This window comes from Centroberyx gerrardi, chromosome 7, assembly GCF_048128805.1.
Source record: "Centroberyx gerrardi isolate f3 chromosome 7, fCenGer3.hap1.cur.20231027, whole genome shotgun sequence".
In the NCBI taxonomy this organism is placed as follows: domain Eukaryota; kingdom Metazoa; phylum Chordata; class Actinopteri; order Beryciformes; family Berycidae; genus Centroberyx; species Centroberyx gerrardi.
The window spans coordinates 12093465-12117989 of NC_136003.1; the positions used below are offsets into that span (position 1 = coordinate 12093465).

General features: G+C 44.5%; 1 protein-coding gene across 1 annotated transcript in view; it reads left to right on the forward strand.

Moving 5' to 3' along the window:
• The first annotated feature begins 827 nt into the window (after positions 1–827).
• mast1b (microtubule associated serine/threonine kinase 1b) overlaps positions 828–24525 on the forward strand; it is a 39598-nt gene continuing 15900 nt past the window's right edge. Inside the window, exons 1-5 of the mRNA XM_071918519.2 lie at positions 828–911; positions 9515–9546; positions 21104–21198; positions 22079–22154; positions 23678–23750. Of these exons, the coding sequence (XP_071774620.2) occupies positions 873–911; positions 9515–9546; positions 21104–21198; positions 22079–22154; positions 23678–23750 (315 nt within the window). The 5' untranslated portion in view covers positions 828–872. The remainder of the gene's footprint in view (positions 912–9514; positions 9547–21103; positions 21199–22078; positions 22155–23677; positions 23751–24525) is intronic.

Sequence of the window (24525 nt, forward strand, 5' to 3'; positions counted from 1 at the left end):
ACTTTGCACTTAATTTTTGGAAAAGAAGACGAGAGAGAGAGGGACGTGCTCTCCTGCGCGTCCTCACACACGACGATGTTACCGGACCGGACAGTCTCCTCAGCGGCGAATCAGAGGCAATGTCAACCCGACCGAGGAGCTCAAGGATGAAGACCAGCGCGTCTCAGACCAACGCTGCAGCTCAACCGCGGTACGATCGTGTATAAATTCGCTTGGTTGTTTTCGTCTTCGCTTGCCCCGACAGTGAACTCATTACCGTTTGTAACCGAATGTAGAAAGAAACCAGGATCCTCTGGAGATTCTTATTCAGCACCGCAACAACTTGGGTTGAGTAGTCGGATCGGCTGATCCTAGATGAACATTGCGTTTGCAGCCTGCCACTGATCGTTCAGGCCTACGGAGGAGGTCGCCCAGTCGCTCGTCTGGACAGCATCAAAGCGCACAAACCTTTGGCTAAATGTCAAGGATGCCCCCATAAGGAGCGCAGACCGCAGAGACAGCAGCCGCCTGTCAACACCGAGACATTTTCAGAGGACACGGGGCTTCAGTGAGTCTGAGAGAAACATTGACGTTGCGTTTTCAGTCCCAGGAACTCGACGCGAGGCTTTTTGTGAAATCAGACAGAATGGGACCGCTTGTCATTTGTGTGTTTCCAAGCGGCTCCTCTACGTGACACCGGACGCCTCTCTGCGCGCTTCTCTGGCTCAAAGTGCGCCAGGACGCTGCTGCTGCTGCTGTGCAGTTCGGGTGTGAACCGGACCGCCGGCGGATGCCGCAGCGCTGCTGGGTCAAAACCCAGATAAGTGAAGGGTCGAGGGACTGATTTAGTCGGGGAAATCCCCGCCAGGAGCTCCACTGCGCTTCATTACGCCATGGATGACTCGGGGATAATACGGCGCCGGAGGCTGCAGGTGAGGCGGTTTGACCACACAGCAGGCTGGACTCCTGTTCTGATGCTGGATATTATCATCCTGTCATGTGTGCAACTGTTCCCAGTTATAAAAAATGTTTCTTATCGCTTCTAGTGATAGGCCATTTAGTCAAACATCATCTCCTATAGCATGTAGCCACAGGCTAACTTGTGCATGTGCAGTGACAAGTTCATTGCATATTCATAACCAGGAGCCTGGCTGTGATTTTCAATTTTCAATTTATGGTTTCATCACCACAGTAGAAATCGTTGTTAGGGTACAAAGTGGAGACTTATTGCTAATGCACCAATGTAGGCCTCACTATCAACCCTAACAAAAATATTCCCATAGGGACTTACAGTGCGCCTGTGGTAGTGAGTTTACAGTTATCTTATCCTAGGCCTACTTTATGGTATTTTTTTATCTCCTATGGTGTCACTATAATATTCCTATAATATTCGTATAACTTATAGGCTGTGATATTGATATAGGCTAGTATCCCTCTAAAATACAGCATATTGCAGGATTATTATTTTTCATAAGGGAATAATGTAAGATGTAGTCCAAACATGATTCATTGTTCATACAACCCCCTAACAAATAATCCCTCAAGCATTTCTAATATATTCCTATAGGGCCTTATAGTGTGCCTAAGGCACTCCATAGTGCCCTTATGATATTTATGGCATTTCTTTTTTAAATCTACAATGATATCACTATAATAGTCATATAATAATCTTATAAAGACTTGAGGCTTTGCTGTCATGTTTCTATAGTATCCTTTTAAAATTCATTATAGGCTTAGTACAGTTCTTCTTCCTAATGGAATAATTTAGGCTGTAGTCTATTAGACAAAACGTTGACACTAATGAATCGTCACTCATGCATACTGATATGACTCGTGCACATTACTGTGGCCGCTGAGGCCATACGTGTTCATCCATTATGAAGCAGCCTGCTTAACCACGGGTCATACCCCCCACCCACACCCCTCCAACACACACACACACACACACACACACACACACACATACATACACACACACACACACACACACACACACACACACACACCCTCTCTCCTCTGTGTATGATTCAGGATTCAGTCAAGTGAACTGAGCAGAGCTAAGGAGTGCCTCTCCTATAGGCTGGTTATACTGGAGATAGGGTGTGTGTGTGTGTGTGTGTGTGTGTGTTGGGTTAATGGGTGGGAGTGGAGGGGATATTGAAAGAGAGTTTGTATTCATTATGTTGGTTTACGCCCCCGAAAAAGCAGGATTTTCAGTGAGTGCTCTGAATTTCACCTTTAAAACGCTTACTGGCAAATTGACCCCTATTACTGTGAGAGAGAGAGAGAGAGAGAGAGAGAGAGAGGGAATAAAGGAATAGAGGGGGGATTAGAGCTGAGGTGTACGGATGGTTTCAGGTCTCATCATCCACAGCGCTCAGCTCACTGCTGCTGTGATGTATGACAGCGGCTGTAAGGGAATTAATCATCATAGAGTCAGACTCACAAAGTCACTGCCATTTTATAGGTATAGGCTGGCCAGCAGAATGATTTATAGTGTGCGTGTGTGTGTGTGTGAGGGAGAGAGAGAAAATAAGTGTTATAGTTCAAGGGAAGTGTGCATTTAGCCTCTATCTATGGAGGTTTATGCCCATGTTTTTGCATTAAGTGTATGTGTGTGTATATATGTGTGTGCATGTGTGTCTGTGTGTGTGTGTCTAAAATTGTGTGTTGATGTGTAATCTGCTCTCGATGGGTATTCCTTGTCTCATCCAACCGCCTTCTCCCTCCCCTGGGTCTCATCATCCCAACGGTTACACACACACACACACCCACACACAAACACACACACACACACACACACACACACACACACACACACTCAGCTGTTAGTGTGTTTAAAGCCGCCTTTTTCTCCATCTTTCTCTCAGCACCATATGGTGACACACCCCACTCCCCTGCAGTTGGGGTCAGGGGTCACACCCATGATGCATTGCTTCAACATGACTAACATGGAATGAACATCTTTGTGCCTGCTGCACTCTGTGACACTCTAGCCCTGCAGTTTCCTTGCTGCCGGCACATACATTTATTAATATGAGTAGTTAACAGAGCTGCACATGTATTAATGCAACATACAGAGGGATAAAGAATAACATACTTTTCACTTAAGGTCATGATAATGTAGTGAATGATGTATCTATCCATATCCAACAACCACAATATATCATCTGAGTAGCAGTAGCTGTTTCATTGAGCAGCCGTTGTCTTGTTTTCACAGGCATGAAGTCCTGACAATAGCGATAATAGCAATAACGTGTATGGCTGCACAAAAACAGAGTCAGGGAGTGCCAGGCCATCTAGTATGCATGACACCCATGTCTCCTCCCCTCCCCTCAGCCCTTGGCCTTCTCCATCTGTCAGACTCAGAGCGGTAAGTCAATCACCGCTGTAGATGATGAGTGGCCCGCTCGCCGTCTCTTGGCAGCGTGACACCCCTTGATTGATCCCCGTTGTCTCTCCCTAGACTTGCCTCTCACCATTGTTCTCTGCGGTGTCCACAAAATGATTGGGCTGGCCGGCCAGAAAGGCGAGCCGGCCGGCCAAACAGACGGTGCAGCGGTGTGCTTTAGGCATGCGGCCCAGCTAATGTCGTTTCATTATAACAAGGGCAATTTGTCCTCCAGTGCAGACATGAGGACTTGAAGGACATGACAGCAAGGGGCCGTTTATGGAGGAACCGTTTCTCATATGTTGAGGGATATGTGTGGCAGGAGACAGCGTCAGCTGGTCTCTCATGGCTCAGTTACTGTTTACTGCCTGCCTCTATATGTTTGCCACCCAGCTGTTTGTATGGCTGATTGGCTGACTGGTTAGATGGCAAGATGGATGGGTGGATGGATGAAATGATGGATGGATGATTGGCTGACTGGTTAGCAAGCTAGCTGATAGACTTCACAGATGCCTTGTTGACTGGCTGGAGATGTCCTTCCAGCCCATGCCATCGTCAGAGACTTATGCCACATTCATATCATATTGGATTTACCGTAAATACGACCTGCTGACTGTGAAAAAAACCTTCATTTCAGCCTCCTAGTGGTAATTACAAGTAGGGTAAATGGGACTTTTTCAAGGGCTCCGATTCCACTTCACGGCAAATTGCGGAAGTGTATCAACACAACACTGCAACGAATCCACTGATGTTGGCAGTCCAAGACAATAAAACTAAAAATTATCGTTTATTTTCACATTAGTACATCAAGTCTACTTACAAAAACAGAGTAATGACTTGCACTTTCTTTATGGTTGATTTTAAATTCCTAAATAAAAATTATTTTGGATGTGGGTGTTCCAATAAGTTAAACACGTGAACGCTTTCAAGTTGTAGCAACGAGATGCCATCCCAATCTTACGCTTCTTCCCATATGACATGAACGAGGCATTAGTTACATGAAGTAATTATTAAAAATGGCTGAACTAACATCGGGCCACAGGTTCACCTATGTTGACCTCTACCTGGATATTGCTTTTATAGTATATAATGAGGGCAAGGTATATATTCCCAAGGAAGCAATAACACAAAATACCTATTTTGCATTACAACTATACAGTATACATAAGGGTTTATGTAAATAACTTGAATGTCATTTGACATTCCTGCTGAAGGGTGAAACCCCAATGAACCCGTATAGCAGCTATGTTACATTTAAATGCTTTTCTTCTCTGCACGTTTTTGCCTGAGGTTGAGCGAATTCACAAATGATGCATCAAGGATGACAGTGATTCATAATAGGAGGCGAGCTCAAACTTGCCCCTGGAGTATCCTATACATACACACACGCACACGCACACGCACACGCACACGCACACGCACACGCACACGCACACGCACACGCACACGTATGCATGCAGCAGTTCAAACGTGAACTAGGTTAGTGGTGATGTTGTCGAAGTGAACACGCTTTGACAGAAATAGGCCATCTGCAGGTTAGATACTAAAAAGCCCCCATTCATCTTTAATTACAAGGAGGGAAGCACTTCAAGTAATCTCTAGGCAAAACGCTCCTACACACCACCACAGCAATTACAAGACCATGGCACAATCACCCTCCAGTGAGAGCGTTTGAATATTCATAGACTTGTGACGTCTGTGCTGGATTTTACATCCCTCTCACACACACACACATACAAAAACACACACCCCTGTGCACTCCTGTCAGTGTGATAGCCAGGGACTAAAGAGGATCAGACACACATATAAGCTCAATCCTCAAAACACTCCCCAGCAGCACACGGCTAAACCCTGTGGAAAGAGCAGCCGCTCCTGTCAGGAAAGGGAATAAATATATATCATGTAATTGTTTTGCTTTCTAATCTGTGATCGGGGGGAATGGCACGTTCATGACGGAATCTGCCATCTGTTGTCAGTCATCCTTCACCACCACCAGACTTCATTAGTGGGACTCATGTAGCTCCAAACCCAGCTGCACATCAGCATCACGTTTTTTTTTTAACCTTTTTACATGTTGTGAAATGGGAAATTCAACCATGCAGTAAGCAACAAGCTTGGCATTCTGACACACTAATTAAACCGCAGGAGAATTAAGTTAAGGAGAGCTGAAGATAATTATACCGGAACCATGCTTCAGAATATGACACAGGACCTGGATATAGCATGAACAGTCATATTTCCTTAATGGTATAATGTCTGCTCATTCTTCCCTGTGTCTGAGAGCGATACTTTACTCACTTTGTGGAAATGATGATGGTTAGAGACACCAGTGGAAAATTAATTTTCTCTCTTCCTGGAGTTCATGAGTCACAAAGGCAGAATTAGAAACTGGTGTGCCAGTCTCCCCGCACTGTGACCACTGATGGAGTCTAGACTGGAATTGAGAAATGAGTTTTCTCTCTCTGACCTTTTCATGAATGAAAGCAGAAAAAGCATTGGAATTGAGGATTATGAAAAGAAATCCAGGCAGATACTAAGAGACAATGATTTCTTGGTAATATAATATGTAAGTGAGGGTGACAGACAGGACTTCATTCACCTGATGGAATTTTATACCGGGTTAATAAATGCCATACCACTTGATCTAATAATTGAGCTATAGTACAGGGATATAATCTAAAGCACATGCATCCCCGTGGTTTCACAACATAATTAAGACCCATGGTTATAATTCTGGTGTTTGAAGCCTCTTTTCTCACCTGTAGTCGAGAACCTCAAACCAGGGAAAGAAGACAGGAGAGCAAGCGAAGGTGGAAGCATCATGTTTACGCTGCTTATTCACTCTTGCAGGCTCCAGTAGATGGCTGCACTTTGTTTGATGTGCCCGCTGGTTCTATTTATTGTCTAGACATGCCTGAACATTAAAGAGCCCCGCAGAGGGACATCAGACAGACAGCCAGCAGATGTTCACAGGCCTGGATATGACAGAGATATCAGATATAACAGAGGTGCATTCTGCTTTGTTCCACTGATAAGTCTAATGCATCTGGATGTTTTGTCTTATTCTATTGATTTTCCAAATGGACTTTTCATGCAAATCACTGAGCTGCATGAACATTTCCATATGTTTGAAACATTAAAAGCATAAACATAAAAAACAGCCCAACACTTGAAAACATACCACATGTATACCTGATGTTACACCTGATGTACATTACAGCTTATTTAGAATGCCCTCCATGCAAATTTCATTCCTTTATATTCCTTTATATATATCTTTGAATCATTGGTGATGTTAAGAGAATGTTCTCATTTCCTGTAAAGCAATATGAGTATGTAAGAAATGTGCATATAATAATAAATAATACTTTACTTATAGGGCACCTTTCTAAACAAAGTGCATTACAAAGGATAAAAAGAGAACAGATAAACAACAAAGTGCCGTGCAAGGGTTAGAATCATAGAAGTAGGTCAGAAAACAAAACAAAACAGAAGATCGTTACATAAAAGAAAGTCTATCAAAATGGGTTTTGAGAAGTGATTTAAAAGATAAGACTGATTTGGCCAGCCTGAGCTCCTCAGACAGGCTGTTCCAAAGTCTAGGAGCTGTGATGGCAAAGGCCTGATCACCTCTTGTTTTCAGTCTAGACCCTCAAACAGTCAATAGGAACCTGCCTGAGCCTTAAAAGTAATCAGTAAAATCTTAAAATCAATTCCGAAATGAACTGGAATCCAGTGTAAATTGGCTAAAATAGGAGTTATATGATCTCTTGTTTTAGTTCTAGTTAAAATCATAGTCTGAAACATAAACGTTTTATGTGGTGATGTTTTTACTGGACTTAAAGGATAAGGCTGGTGTTTTTTAATGCATTGCTTACCGTCAACAAATCCTATGAAAATAACAAAATCAACAATGTGTTTGCTCTACTCCTGTTACTTTCTGACTTCCCACGTACCGTTTTTAGCCGTCAACCCAGAAGTCATTGGCTCCAATTGTAAGCTAAAAACCTTGAAATACAGCTCACAAAGACATAGTTTACATTTTAAAAATCGCTAACTGTTACCACGAAAAGTCAGGCTGTTGTAGTTATTACCAAATCAAATTCAAATGGGAACAAGTTCTTCATTACGCCGGGGACTATTTTCGGTGCTACGGAACTACTTTCCTGAGATCGCAAACGTGTTTACAGCCGGCTTATTAAGTTGTTTGAGGAAAAAGTCGGCTGGCCCGGTGCATCGCGATGATGAAATATGTTGCCCAGAGCAACGGCATGGCTCTTTGACGTGTTTTTAACCCTTTTTTTAATACAATGGAGTTCTATGGCTGCTGGGACATGGCTGCATTGGGCACCGGCTACATGGACGAGACTTGTTGGTAAAACAAAATCATTGCTGATTTTGTTATTTTCATAGGATCTGTTGACGGTAAGCAATGCATTAAAAAACACCAGCCTTATCCTTTAACTGCTGCTCTGTAAGGGCATTGGCTGTCAGGTCTACTAACTGATGGTTCATAACATTAACCCTCCCCATCATTAAGAAGCCCCTATAAGACCTCCTTTAGACCTCCTCTACTTGGAAGTCATCTTCTCCCTGGCTCTGACGGCTCTGGGTCAATTAGCCTGATCAATGAAGGACAAAGTGAGGACGGATCAATAGGTTGAATATTCAGTCGTCCTTGTAGAGAGGGATTTGTCTCTGTTAACATGTGAACCCATGGGAGGGGCAGTAGTCCAGCAACTCTGTAATCTGTGGTTAGCCTATGATCCTGATAAATGTTAGCCGAGTAGGAGGCTAAGACTTTCTTTTTGAGGTTTCCATTCTGTTGCTTTATTTAGCTTTCTTCTATTTTTTACCACTGGACTTACTCATAGACTTAACCTTGTCTTGTTTGTGGTGAAGGTTTGGCCTTGTAATACAAAGCAGTCAGGTTGCCACAGTATGACACATATCTGTGCTTCAAAGGGAAATGTATTGGAGAGGAGCAGGTCCACACACACACACACACACACACACACACACATACAAAATCTTTATCTGAAGGTTAACCTAATAATTGCATTGACTGTGGTTACCAGGCTGTCAGTGCAATGCTAACAGCAGCTTAACAGCGTTGCCCTGTGTGTGACAGGAGTGGGCGTGAAGCAGCTAATGGATTAATTGCATCTCCACCATGTAGCGGCACACACCTGAAACACTCAGACAGCACTGACCAGAATGTGACCGTCAGTAGTGTTTCCTGCTTTCAGGCTCACTGTGTCTCTGTCTGTTAACCTCCACTTGACTTCATTAGTTAGACCATCTACTCACTCTTCTCTGCCATGCTCTTTCATGCATGCAGTGCTGCGTTTCTCTGTGAATTCATCTTGCCAATTTGTTTGTGAGAATCATACACAGACACAGACAGACAGACAGACACACACACACACACACACACACACACCCACACACACAGACATACACATTCGCTGCAGAAGGCCAGAATACTCAGGCTCAAGGATAAGGCTCCAGGCATAAAATTTAAAAAGCAACATGATCTCTCTTTCTGTCTGTCTGTCTGTCTGTCTGCCTGTCTCTCTCTCTATCTCTCTCTCTCTCCTCCCTTGTTTACACGCGCTGTTCCTTCCCCTCTCTCTATCTCAGCATGCAGGGTTTTGTAAAGAGCCAGGCTGTGCTGGCATGAGATCTGGCACGGCTCACACTGCTTTCATTGAGTGCAGTGAGTGTCTGCTGCTGTTCCAGCCCAATGTTCCCAGTCCATCTGGACTCAGGAGATGGGAGGATGGGAGGGTGGAGGAGAGGGAGAGAGAGAGAGAGAGAAAGAGAGAGAGAGAGAGAGAGAGAGAGAGAGAGAGAGAGAGAGAGAGAGAGAGGGACAAGGTGTTGTGCCCAGTTCAGAGCATTGGCAGAAACCAGCAGACCCATCGGTTTACAAGCAAACACATTACAATGAACACATAATGTATGTGCAAAATGTTTGCACACAGTGTAATCGGTGCTGGAACACTTAAGCCCCCTTCACTTCTTCCAATCAGTGTAATTCAGTGTAATTCAATGTTTTTCTCTATCACTCATGTGAATTTCATTTGTAAATGTCTCCGTGCCTGATCTCTTCTTTCGTTTGCTTCTTTGTGTTTCTTCCAGAAGGATTTGCCACTGCCCCGCAAGAACAGCAGGTGAGTGTTGCCTTCCTTCATCCCTCCGTTCCTCCCTTCCTGTCTCCCTCCCTCCCTCCCTCCCTCCCTCTTTCCTCCCTGGCCAACTGGGCCCTCCGTACAGAAAAACAATCACAGCCAGGGGAGCTGTGGGTCTGGTCATTTATCAACAAGGCCTCTCCTCCTGAGCTTACTTCAGATGGGCTCTCCTTCTTCGATGAGCGTGATTTGCATTTCAACGGTCTGTTGAACGGCTTGAGGATCCTTCAGCGGTGCTTGTGGCGTGGAGTGCTGTCCTTGTGTGAATGAGGAGAAGACGGACTGCAGGGACCTTGTCTGTGAGTCTGTCTGAGTCCGATTACGGCCGGCCGGCAGCTCTGGACGCTGTCCATGGTGCTGAAAGCCATTCCTTCTTTTTCAATTGTTCAGTTGTTCAGTTTCTCCGCCTCTTTATTTCTCCTTTTCTCTTCCTAATTTTGTTAATCTGTTTCTGTTCCTCTCTTGCTCTTCCCCCCCAGCCCTTCAGATCAGTTTCAGTTCTCTTTTCTTAATCCCTTCTCTCACTCCTGGTTTATTATCTGTTTGTCTTTCTATCTCTCTCGCTCTCACTTACTCGTAGTTTGTCAGATATGACAAAGAGGGTTATTAGTTCATTAGCTCATTAATGATCTGCATTAGCCAACGCACAGGCGACACGCTAATCGTCCTGGGGTCCAATTAAAACATAAACTACAACACTAGACAAATAGTTAAAACATGGGTATGAAATGAAACCTTTTAGAGCAAAAATAATCAATATAGAAAGGCAAAACCAGTATTAAAATAACATGGAGCACAATGGTGACCATAAAATTAGAACATCAAAAATGAACAAAATGACAAAGGACATCAAATGACATTAAAGGAATTTCAGATAAGGAAAAGGAAAATAAATATGTTTACGCAGAAAGACAACATGGTGCTTAGATGAGTATGAAGAGAGTATTAATTAAGGCCAGTAACATGTTAATAAGATTGATTATAATTCATATGCCCTCTTGAGTAAGTTGTGGTCTGTATGTGTGTGTGTGTGTGTGTGTGTGTGTGTGTGCGTGCGTGTGTGTGTGTGCGCAAGCGGTCACAGCCCACTACCTCCACCTACACCCCCTTCTCTCGTCCCCGTTCCCGTCTCCCTGCCCTATCCATCTTCTCCACTCTGTCTCCTCATCCCTAGTCATCATGGGTAATCAAACATGAAATGAAGCCAGGGAGCGGCCCACTCTGTTTGTGTACGGCCCGTGTTTTCCTATCCATCTCACTGTTGTTTTTCAGCTTCCAACCCCTGTTCCCCCTTTTGCCATCATCCCGCCTCGTGAGACGGCGCGCTGCCATTTGGATTCATTCTGTCTCGGCCTCCTTCCCATCGCGGCCCATCACTCTCCATAGGCCCACCATCCATTATAGATGAGCTCAGTGGAGCTGGCTTCACATTCAATCTACCCACTGTATCCATTCATGGGTAAACACAGTATACCCATTGAATGTGTGTGTGTGCGTGCAAGCATGGGTGTGTGAGAGCGGCATACATCTTCATCAGTTCTACTTTTCTTTGATATTTGATTCCATTCAACATATGTTTTACCGTTACGTAACACACATCCAAGTCATCCTCTACTCTGCTGAGATGAATTAGCCACCTTCATTCATTCATGGTATCTGTAGCCTGCAGTAAAAAGCTTTTAACTCCGCACCAGAGTTGCTTTCAGTGCATAGAGAGCAGTAAAACACGCACACAAACACAAACACACATACACTCATGAAATATGTGACAGAATATCCCCTCCCTACACTCTATACAATGGCATCTTGCCCTTGAGAAAATGACCCATAATTCCCGGCCGCCTTTTCTGTTCCTCTCTGAAAGGCAGACCCACCCTGCCCTCCCTCCCTCCATCCCTCCCTCTTCCCTCATCCCTCTCTCCTTTGGTGCTCTGCCACATTTGCCCAGACACACAGACACCAGTGCAGATCTAAAGGTTGTGGGAGCCATGCGTTGCATTGCGATGACATTTTCCCAGAGACCTGCTGCTTTCTGACTGCTCTCGCTCGCTCGCCGCTCAGCTGCTGCTCCTGTTGCTCAGAGCTACGCCTAGATACCCTCCAGAGCAACATGTTCCGACGCACTAAAAGGTACAACAAACGGCACAGAGAGTGCTGATGATTCGGTCTGTGATGTGGGGTGTGGTTGGACTGCTGTGTCTGCTGCTTCTTTTCTCTCTCTCTCTCTCTGCTCTCGCTTCGTTCTGTCTCTCTCCTTCCCCTATCTGTGTCTGTGCAACTGCTATGGATAAGTATACATTACGAGGTGTGTGTGTGTATGTGCACATATGTGTATGTCTAACTTGGTTTTAGATTTCTGCTCTGTTCTGCTGAGTCTACCCATTGAGTGGCTGTCAGTAGTTTTTCTCAAAGGTTGATACATACAGTATATCAGTTGCATTTATTCTGACGGACTGGCATATGTGGGTCAGTTTGAAGTCCTGAGCAAGGATGTAATGTTAAATCTAACATCATTTTTTAACATAACTATTCGTCATAGAGTTTACCCACCTTTTTAAGCTGATATAAAGGTTTATGACATACATTGATAGTATACTTGCATGCATCAAGGTAACATCTGATTGATTTAAGGTATCTGACAATTCAAGAAAATGTAGATTTCTGTTTATTAGTACAGCATGTTACTAGGCAATCATGAGAAGTCGGGAAAAATATGAAAAAGCAATCTGATCATTTCCAGGTCTTGAAAAGTTTGGGAATTACACAAATAGTCTGGAAAAGTATGGGAAAATGTCTTGATACACAAATGACTACACATTTTATGCAGTTATAGATCCCACATTTATTCCCTATCTTGCATTATTTGTTACTGTGGAGGATAACCTTCAGCTATAGAGGGATATGGCCCAGTCAACAGCCAAATTTCCCAGTAACTATCAGCAGGCATCATATTGATCACCAAAATCTTTAAATCCAGTGAAGAAATTTAGGCCTGGAAAAAGTATGGATTTTTGAAATAGAAGATATGTAAGAACCTGGTGACCGGGATTCATAATTTCCCCTCAGCAATACTCTACTTTTTTATTTACCTCTACATCACTGGCCCTGACGATGGTTTCGCTGAGCCTGCTGTGAAAACACCTACTTAATGTATTTAACAATGAGTAATGGGCTGGAGGGGGGTATCAGTGATTCATCTTGGTGACATTTTCAGCAGAGCTCCAGGTAGGCTGATTCACCATCTGAAGCAGAAGTAATCAATGAATGATTTTACTCTGACAAACCCAATGTGAGTCAGACAGAATCAGAGGGCTCAGATGGAGCTCTTGCTCTGCTGCTCTATTTAATTCACTAATGCTGTGAGATGAAGCCGGCTGATCGGTTGATCTAGTTGGGGATAGTTTGTTGCTTCAGAGGAGAGCCGAAAGGCAGCGGCCTGAGGACCCGGTTGAAGCCCCCATGAGGGCAAACAGCCGCTCTGCTGATGTGTCCTTGAGCAAAACACTGAATCCCTCCCAGCTCCAGGGCCGCTGCTCTGTAGCTGCGACTGCATTTTGATCAATAAAGAATCGCATTATCACGTTTCGTATCAAATGAATACCATCGCTACTATTTCCCTTTGTGCTTACAACTGATATCTTCAATCACATTGATGTTGACAGCCTGAATATTTGAGCTGACATTCAAGCACCGGGGGTTTCTTCTTCAGCGGCAGCAGTAGTGGACGTCCTGCTGAGCCTCTCTGTGTGGCTTCATTCCCTCCTGCTGGTCAGGGATTAAACTGGCTCCGCTGAGCTCCTATTACAGAGGCGTGTCCCGCCACAACACACCTGAGCCCAAACACACAGGCATACATACACACACACACTCTTTATAAGTGGATATGAGCATTAGCTAAATGCCTGAAATGTAAATGTGAACATGTATGGCTGCATGCACACGTACAAAACACACTCACACATGCATAGTGTACATGTGAGAATGAATGCAGACAAAAATCAACACCTTTTCCATTCAAAAACACACATTTGTTCGCTCTCAGAAAATCAGTTTCTCCTTTTCTCATCTTAGAGTTTAAAATATTTCCCTTTCCAGTCAGTTGTATAGCCAGAAAAAAGTTGATTATTACAGTTATAGTATTTTCATCTGTTAGTGTTCTGCTACAATAAGCACATCTTTTTCATTACCTGTTGCTGTACACTGGACTGAGGCTGCATTACCTTTCAGTCACATCCTGAACTCTAAGTGGCATAGCAGTCGAGACTGAGGGGGAGGGGCAGAAATAAAATCAGTAAAGGGAATGGCAGGAGAAATGAGAAAAGAGAACAAGATGAGGGGGCAACGATGAGACCTGGAGGGAGGAAAGAACAAGGGAACGTGTGAGGAGGAGAGGATGAGAGAGAAAGTGAGGAGAAAGAGGTTGAAACAGAGGGAGGCTGTGAGAGAGGTGAGGCAGGGAGAGAGTGGGTAAGAGTGCAGGGCCCTGGGGTGATATCTCTATCTCCTCTTCCATTAGGGACCAGCTCACTAGGGTTACGTGAGCAGGGAAGACAAGCATGCTAGCTCTGACCGCCTCTTTCTCTTTTCATTCTCTCTCTCCTTATTACTTGCCCTCTGTTTTTTTCTTCCCCCCCTTCCTTCGTTCCCTTTGTTTCCTCCTGCTCTTCACGGTGAAGTCATGAAAAATTCAGGGTTGACTTACCATTAATTTAATTATCAGGTACATGACCGCACATGTGTTTCTCCTTATTTATGAGTGCGTATGTGTACCGCTTGTATCTGTGTGTGTGCGTGTATGTGTGTGTGTGTGTGTGCGTGTGTGTGTGTGTGTGCACTAATTGGTTTGATGCCGAAGGAAAGAGGAGAGTGAGTTGAATATAGATGCAAGACGTGGAGAGAAGGAGTGTGTGTGTGAGAGATAAAAGGAGGAAGGAATGATAATGATTGTTGAAGATTAGTGTGTGTGTGTGTGTGTGTGTGTGTGTTTCCCTCAGGTGCAGCGGCTCAGGTGCGCTGTGCCTCAGGGCAGACAGCAGACAAAAGGATAACACGCGCACGCTCACGGACACACACACACTCACACACACTCTGACACACTTTTATCCACATCCCCTGCACATAAACACTCCACTGTAACTAAATAAGCACATCAGACGGCCATTACACTTCACTTAGCCAATTATGTGCACAGCAAAGGAGGTCAGTGGGAGGCCAAGGCAGCTGGGTCAGACTGCAGAGCGTCTCCTTCTGAGTGCTTCAGCCTTTCCCCAGAGGCGGCCGAGGTTCAATACTCACTGCAGAAGAAGCTTAGGTGCTACAGCTCCCATTAGCTCCTGACTTTTAGCAAGGGCCCCGTCTCCCCTGCTTGAGTAATGGGACCTCTTATTCTCTTTGATCCTCTCTTCTCGCCCTCTCTCTCAGGGCTTCACTTACAGGAAAATACTTTTGAGGACACACGGGCTTCTCGACGGCGTTTGACAGATATTGCTACTGTCAGCTGCTGTGTACTTTCCCCCCGACTAAGACAGAAGACTTTGGTGTATTACGGGGCGGGGGGGAAACAAGAGAATAGTCTCTTTCATCCCAGCTGAGGGGGCTTTGAAGTGTCGTGGAGGACGAGGAGAGGGGAGGGAACCAGGAAGAGACGAGGCAAGAGAGGGGCACATGGTGTCGGTTTGACTTTTCTCCTGGCCATTGTGTATTAAGCCAGGTGATGATTTTGACATTTAACACAATGCTCGGTGCGGTCGAGTGGAGATCTGATAGAGCTGCGTTAGGGCAGCGCTTTGCCTCGGGCTGTCGCCATGACTGTTTTAGCATCTGTCCTTGCCTTTTACTGTTGCTTTGCATGTGACCCAGTGGACAACACCATTAGATTTACTTACAGAGAGTTGAACAGGGGGCAATAAGAAGGCTCAACTAGTATTCAACTCCAGTAACAATAGTGCTGCATTGGTTCATCCATTGTATTTGCACTGCAGTCTTTAGCTTTTCCCATGTATTATTATTATTAGAACATCTGCTTACAATGCATTTTATGTCCCTTGTCATTTTAGGCATTCTTCAACTTTCCACCGTATTATGTTCTGTTGTCAGATTCTGTTATCCAATTCCAATTTTCTTTTATTTTTTTTGGGTGTTTGATTTTTTTTTTTCCTTTTTTTCCTTTTGTTTGCTTCAAGGTTTGTTTTGGAGATGAGCTCGTGGCTCATGATGCCCTCTTCCCACTGAATGATTTTCCCTCTCTATTGCCGCTGCTTCCACTCTTAAAAAACACCTTCTGTCTCTCTCTTCCTAGCTCATGTTGTATTTCTTTTCCCATCATAGGTGATCACTCGATGGTCACAGGAAAATTGTAAGGAATACTGTGACTTCTGATTTTTCGTTGTGTGCAATTTTTGGTAATATAGGAATTGAAGTCTGTCCAGGTTGAGCTGCTCTGATGTGCTGATGCCGACAACCTCGTCCATAAACTGGTCCTGCCTGAGAGGGTCGGAGGAAAAATGGAGAGGAAAAGATTGAAGAGGAGGAGGGGGGGAGGGGGGCGGGGTTAGAGAATGTAGGAGGAGGACGGTTTGACTTGAAAATGAGTGAGGTAAATTTTCATTTCAGGCATTTGGTTGAAGCTCTTATCCAGAACGACTTAGAAAGAGTTGACAGATAAAGGTTCAGTGTCTTATAGGAGACATGGCTGCTGATGGACACATTGGCTGTTGCAGGGATGAAACCTGTAACATTTAGGTTTCCACAGTTCAAGTTTTGATTGCCAGGAAAGAGAGCAATGTAAGGTTCTTTCACTTTAATGTTCTTTTACTCTGCCATTGGTTTCTTTTACCAGTTACCAGGTGATTTGTTTGACATTTGATGCTGTTGCACAATTACACGACACACTCCCACTCTTTGTTCTTACCCTCCCACATCGCTTTTTGTTTTCTGTGCTTCTCTCTGTCTCTTCCTCCCTCTCTCTCTCTCCTCCTCTCTCTCTCTCTCCTGCCTGACAATGAACTTGAATAACTTCTGTAATGAGCAGTATTTCTTTCCCTCCTCTCCGGTCCCCAGTCGGCTTTATCAGAGTCTCCCTGCTGCACGCTGCGTAGCAACAAGATATCATGTGACCACGTCTCTTAACTCCCTCTGCAAGCTCTCTCCTCTCCCCTCCCCTCCAGGGTTCTACACTCAAACTCAATTTCCTCAGGTTTTTATTCCTGAAATAAAGTCCACCGATCTGTTTACGCCGATATAAAACTTTACGATAGATGTGTATACATTGCAGTAAAGACTATCCGACTGATGCATGTTCCGTGAATACAGATTCTTAGCAAGAAAATAAAGTGATTTTTTGGTTTATAGTGGTGATCATTCACCTTCTGGAGCGCATAGTTTAGGCATCTTTGTATTTGCCGCTACAGTGTTGTACACCTCCTTTACTCACTTCTATTTCCCTCTGCTTATATACAGTATATATATATATATATATATGTATATATATATATATATACATATATATAGTATATAGTAGTACAATTTAAAAAAGTACTACTAATAATAAATAAAATAAATGATTAAGTAAATCAAGTAAGTAAAGAATAATAATAGAATATCTATAGAATTTCTATAGAATATTCTTTAGAATATAACAATAGTACATTGGTTATAATAACAGATAATAGGATACATATGTCAAGTTGGAGGATAAATCATTTCAACCTAGGTAAAGAGTGTACAATATTTCTATTTGAGAAATGTAACTAAATATCAAAATGTACTCACACATTTCATATTTCTGTAACCCTCCCACCCTCCTCCTCCTCTGCCTATCCCCCCTCCTCCTTCCCCCCTCCCTCGAATTGTCCCTTTCATCTCCACCACCTACATATCCTCTCCATCTCCTGTCACCCCTATGATTTCCCTCTCCAGTCGTCCCTCCTTCCACTCTCTCTCCTTTGCCCGCCTCTCTCCTCATGCTGTGCAAGTAAACAAACCAGTCTTTCCCTGACTCCTCATCGGCATCTCTGCCTCTCTCCCTCTCTGTCTCTCTCTCTCTCTTTCATCTCTTTGAAGCGTTCTCGCTCTCCGCATCCCTTTGCCTTTCGCATGCCCTCTTATCTGTCTCACGCGTTTCTCTCCAATCATTCCTTCATGCCTCCGATTTATCGTCCGCGCAAATATTTGCCGTTGTTATCACGGCCGCATTTGCATATTCCTATATGAATAGGTGGTCGGGTTTGATCAATATTAACGGGCCGCATCCCTCTGCTGTTAAGTGGAAGGAGGAGCATGAACACATGGATGATGAAGGCTCCTGTTTGTCTGGCTTTGCTGTAGCGTTCGCTGTGTGTCATCTCCTCACGTTCACACACCCGAGTGTACAGTATTTGCTCTGTTTATGCATGCTGTCATGTTTGTACAGTGTGAATGTGTGTGTGTGTGTATGTGTGTGTGTGTGTGTGTGAAACAGTGAAAAAACTGGGTCATGTTTACCTTATGCCTGTGTGCGGGTGAGTGGGTGATGAGCACCACAGGGAGAGCTTTGTTTCTCCCACTCTTGTTTTTCCCATTTTGCTTTTTGCTGTTTTTTTTCCCCTTTCCCTCTTTCCCCTTCTCTCTCTTTCTCAATTTGCAGTTACCCACTTTCCCCTAATCATTATCATTTCCTCCCGTTATGGTTATTCTCACTACCACCCTTCTCTCTCCACCTCTTCACCTCATCCTCCATCCCTCCCTCCATCCCTCCAGCCCCCCGGCAGCAGGCAGCATGTCAGCCAGTTCAAGCCAGGATTTACTGAGTGCAGCGGACTGCAGTGGGTACATCTCTCTCTCCCTCCTTCTCTCTCTCTCTCTCTCTCTCTCTCTCTCTCTCTCTCTCTCTCTCTGTCTCTCCATTCTCGCTTATTTGTCCATCTCTCACCCCTGAACTAGAATGACCACCAAGCAAAGAACTGGCCTGAGGCTCTGGTCTGAATTTTGGACTCTCTCCCTGCCTGAGCAGTGAAGTGGTTCTGTGTGTCGACTTACTGGATGTGTAAAGTAAATACACGCTAGTTAGTGTCTACATGTTTACACGTAGCACTGAATACTGAATACTGACAGCGTTTTCATCGCACGGTACATGGGGAAATTCAAGGCCAAGTACTGTGTGTGTGTGTGTGTGTGTGTGTGTGTGTGTGTGTGTGTTTACAGCCAGCCTCCATTGATTTCCTGTGGCCTTGAGAATGCATTAACCAAGGATAGGAGGTGTAATATCAGCCTCTGGTCTTTGTCTTAATGCTTAGTTTGTCTCTTTTTCAGTCTCTATCTTTCTATCTTTCTTGTTACTCTCTCTCTCTCTATCTCTCTCTCTCTCTCTCTCTATCTATCTATCTATCTATCTATCTATCTATCTATCTATCTATCTCTATCTCCATCTGTACCCTGAAGAAGCAATTACAAAAGTGATGAAAGCCACTGAAACACTGCTGAACCTTTCACACAAAGACACACATACAAGCACACACGCATACACATAGACACATACACACACACACACACACACACACACACACACACACTCAGATGATTTGTATGTGGTAGGTTAAGGGTCCGGAGTGTGTGTTAAGATTACTGCAGGTTCAATAACAGTAACTCATGGACTCCATATAGAGAAAAAGGTGTGCTGGTGAAGAGGTTAGAGCAATGTCAAGATATAATTGATCCAGTTTTAGAAAGGGTGAAATGGCACAATAGCAGTTATCGGATTTGCACATCAAATCCATGCTATTGGCATACGTGATCAATGTCCATAAGGCCAGTTATAGATCTGATTGATCAGGACATCCTGTGCAATTTAAATAATGAAAACAGACAGAAAGATGAGATAGAGCTTGCTGCCTCGTGACCTATTCACGAGGCAGCAAGCCTGCCTCGTGACCTATTCTAATATTTTAGACGGGAAGGTATAACTGAATTACATGTTCCTTGACCATGACTGGGAACATTATTAAATAGCTTAATGCAGAGTCATGAGCTCAATCAGTGGTATTAGCTCCAGATGGGCAGGAGAGGCAAGGCTGCGTGTGATTGGCTGTTGGCAATGCTCCGTCACTCTGTCACTGTCTGCCGGTGGGATGGGAGCTCTCAGTCTGTTTCTGTCTCTGGCCGTCTTTACCCTGGAGACCCTGTTTGAAAAGCCTACACAAAGAACACATAAAAAACTGACATTTCTAAGCTTGCCAGCTTGTTAGAGAGACTGTCCCGTAACAGAAAGGTCGCAGGCGTGATGCCTTCCACAGTCAGTGTGTGTCCAAGTGGCAAAGTGTCCTTGGGCAAGACAAAAATTTAAATGGAGCAATTTAACAGAAGACACTGTAATGTCAGGGGTGTTTCTATAAAACCTATAAAAGATGTCTTCTGCCTGTGTCTTTGGCAGTGTGCCTGTCTCCATCTCTCCCCGTCTATTTTACTGCTTGCTGTGTTGATCCCATCTCAGTCAGCTCACGTCTCCAGTCTGCAAGTGTCAATGAAGGGGTGTGTGTGTGTGTGTGTGTGTGTGTGTGTGTGTGTGTGTGTCCTGCTCACATGCAGACCCATGTGACAGGGGTGGGAAGGGCAGAGCGGGAAACTCACCATTCTCTTCCTTTGACAGCAAGGACAAGCCGGCATAGAAGGAGCGAGTGGGCCCACCTGTCATCGTGTGTTCTCTCTTGTTTTCATTTGCATTCGTTTATGCCCCTCGCTGCTGTGGAAAGCAAAGCGCTTAGTGACGTGTTCCATTTAAAAAAAAAAGCCCTCTGAATGAAATTGCGTTGCCGTAGTGTGGCAGCGAGTTTTCGAACAAAATACGGAGATCTCTATTAAAGAGGTAAAACTAGCTCACTTATTACCTAATGGTGTGTGAATCAGATACAGTCATTTTAAGTGTGTGAGTGTGTGGGGAGTCCACAGGCGGATTTGAAGTGACTCAGTGTGGTAATGACTGCTATTAAGGGACCCTACCGTGATTAATTGAGGTCACGGAGCTGTGGAGAAAAGCTTGGTCCTTCCGCTATATTTTTCTGGGAATAGGCTGCTGCCCCTTTTTTTTTTAGATTCTCTACTTTTTTCTTTCTCTCTCTTCCTTGCTTATTACCTGTCTTTTCCCCTCGCTCTACCTCCAACTATCTCGCTCTTTTACGCTCTCATCTTGTGCCACCCTCCCTCTCTCCGCTCACTCTTATCTTGGCTGAGAGGAGACAGACAGCGATGGATGGCGGAGGAAATTGAATTCTCTTTATTGCTGTGGTGCTCCTGCAGTGAGTCCTGCGTTTGCACGTGTCTGCCTCTCCTGTGCCTCCATTCTAATGTGTACATGCAAGCGCACGGCTGTATGTATAGAAGCAAGCACGCACACACACACACACATAGATACACACACACACACACAACTGCGCTGCATTAAATCAAAGACATAGCAGTTGCAATATCCCCTCTATAGACCCATCATTTACATTGCTGTTTTAACTCTCTCCCTCCCTCCCTCTCCCTCTCTCTCTCTCTCTCTCTCTCTCTCTCTCTCTCTCTCTAGCTGTCGCACCAGCAACAGGAAAAGTCTGATCCTGACCACCACCTCTCCCACTCTGCCTCGCCCTCACTCCCCTCTGCCCCTCCCCGGACACCTCGGTATGTAACATCTCACCCCTCTGCTATGAGCTTGGTTTGATGGTGGTGGGTGTTTTAAATGGTGGTTTCAATCACATATTCTCCAAAACACACCTTAAAACAGGTGGATGTATTTAATTTCTAGTCACAAGCAGAGCTGCAGTACTTGAGTCCGGCCTTGAGACCATTTTTCTGCTGTTTTGGATTTGTCTCAGTCTCATGCCTATTTTGACTCGTACTTATCTTGATCTCAGACATTATTGGATGTTCACTTGACTTTTTCCCACCTACCTAAAAATGCCAAATATATGTCTTGCTGGTCCACGTTTTTTTTGTGTTTATTTTCTTCCCAGCACTACAAACAATTTAAATTGAAATTACACCTGTGAATAGTATGTAATAGTCTTCAAACGTCAATGAATTGTGATGAAATAATTAATTTGGGGTAAATTACAGAGCTCCTGCTGATAGAGTAATATTTTTACATTTGGAAAGACATGTACACTGTTTATTGCCTATTTTTAGTGTCTTGACCTTGATCTCGGTCTTGACTTTGGACCTAGTCTTGACTCAGACCTCGACTGGACCTGGTCTTGAAATTGACTTGGATTCGACTAAGGTGGTCTTGACTAAGTAGGGTGCCACCCACCCTCCTATCCCCAAATCCGTAGAGCCTGCTAGAGGAAGAGGCTATGTAGATTGTACAGTGACTTTACAAGGGGAAAGAGTGATGGGAAGGTTTACTCTGTCCCTGGTTTTGCTTTGGTCGTAAAAAAGAACAGCTTGCACATGCCATCCTGCCTTCCCATCTCTTCTTCTCAGGGTCCCCTCTCTCTCTCTCTCTCTCTCTGTCTGTCTGTCCTGCCTCTCACCCTCTGTGCCTGTCTTGTTGTGCCTACAGGAAGCAGCCCTCTGGACAGCCCACGAAACTTCTCTCCCAGCAACCCGGCACACTTCTCATTTGCCTCCTCCAGAAGGTCACTGCTCTGTGGCACTGTGAATTTGAGTGCGCTTACACGTGTCCACTTTTTGTTTGTGCTTCTGTTAGTTTGCCTGTGTGTATGTGCACCAAGAGAGATGTGCGTGAGAGGGACGGAAAGCGAGACAGAGAGAAGTCAAGTCAGCGTGAGAGAGAGAGAGAGAGAGAGAGAGAGAGAGGGAGGGAGGGAGGGAGAGACAGCAAGTGAACATCAGAGAACGAGAGGTGTGGATCTGTTGCTGCGCCCGGTCTAGCACCTCCTGGGGAGCAGGGAGCCTCTCGCGCCGCTCACAGGTTCTTGCAGTGTAGCAGGCTGACTCATCTGTGACGGGGCCAAGCCATTACATTCACAGCGCCTCTGTGTTTATTCACGCTGCTAGTCTAGAGGCAGGAGGGTTTTAGTGTGTGTTTGTGCCTGTGGACGGGTGGGCAGATATGTGTGCACGTCTGCATGTTCACGTGTAGATGTGGATGTCTGTATGTGTGTGTGTCTGTTTGTGTGCGTTTGTACATTGGGTTCATTTGAGAATGCTGTTTTATGTTGCATACTCAAGAAGGTCCATGTGCATGCATTCATGAATATCTTAATGTAATGTAATGTGGTTTAGAACTGTAGGGTGTACACTACAGTCTACAATCTTATCTCCAATATATCCCATAAATCTATATACATATATACTTATGTTTGTTGTATTGTTACTCAAGATAAGTCATCATTATAAGCCCTCATTTGACTAAAATCTCAACCAGAATGGTAAAACACACACAAACCCTTGTTCACAGAAAATGTTAAAATCTTAAAAATAACCACAAGTCATTGTGAAAAATAACCAGAAATTGTGTCACTGAAAATAACAAGAGACAAAAATCTTATGAACAGTGGACCATCACTGACACATATGTAAGAAAAGCCAAAGTGACTGATAGTATGAGCATCTGATATAATGGTCAGGCCCCATGGTATGGTTGCAGTAATGAGGGCGAGACTTGACTCTCCTCACCCATATGTGTTCTATAGGCAGCGCTGTATGTGAAGAGGCCCAATTAGGCTGTTGTTTACCTCCATCCATGTCACCTCTCCTTAGTCAGACACAGTGTTGGGACCGGAGCCTTGTACTCCTTCCTGTAAATCCTCTGTCCTCATTTATCAAATCCGTCTGCCTGTCTGTCACTGTGCGCGGCACGCAGAGACACAATGAACGAGCTCCTCACTGGGGACGGCTCCTGGGACTAACCTCGTTGTGTTGTAAGTCATTGGCCTGCTCAATAAAAATATATCAGTGCCACCGAAATTGAGATGGATCCAGGTTGTATGTGGGAATAGGCTGTGTTAGTGGTTTGTCTTACATTCACAGTCACTATTTCACAACAAAATTCATCATGGGAGGGTTATAGTGATTCATATCAGATACAGTTGATGATCTACAGACAAGTTTCTAAATATGTTGTGGGTTTTATGGCAAAATGTATGCATTGCTTTGGGCTTTGAAGTGATGTAACGTCATTTTTCTTCTTCTGCAGAGCGGACGGGCGTCGATGGTCGCTGGCCTCTCTGCCCTCATCTGGATATGGCACTAACACTCCCAGCTCCACGGTACACACTTTTACTACCTTCCCACCACCTATACAACTGCAATCAGCACAGATCTAATCTCTAGAGACAGTTTTAGCATCTTTTAAACCAATGCTCACCATGCCAGGACTTCCCTCCACTCTTCTTGCTTTTTCCTTTTTGTCACTTTCATTCTCTAGCTTTGTCGTTCTTGTGTGATTCTGTCTTACAGTACGCAGCATGCTGTCTGTCTTGTATTCCTCTCCCTCAGGTTTTTCAGTGCGTGTCTTATTGTTGCGTAACAACAACATCACAGGCCTGGTTCCTGCTCTCCATCTGGCTCTGGATGGAGGGATGGAGGGGGGGGGGTACTTGATAAGTGCCAGGCTGGTGGGATGAGAGGGACACTGGAAAAGTGGCGTAGAGAGGAGAGGCTGGCGTGAGAGAGAGCACACTCTGTTCCGCAGTCATTTACCACAGGCTATATTAAGCCCGATACCATCATTAGAAACCAAAAGATATTTTATCTGAATTAGAGCTGAGACATTTGGACGTGTTATGAATCACACTGAGCTCCAGACTCCCCTCTCCATGTCTGGTCTTGACTGCTTCCCTATAATGGAGACAAAACCATTTCAAGTAATAATCTGTGACATTTTCATATATATACATTTCTGTTTTGCTACTCTCTATTGCCGTTTGATATAACACAGCAGTGATTCAACCTATACCCAGTTCATGAAAGCTTTGACATTTGCTGAATTTGCTGTTCTAAACACAGCAGGTAGGTCTTTCTAGGGAAAAATCCTCTGGTGCA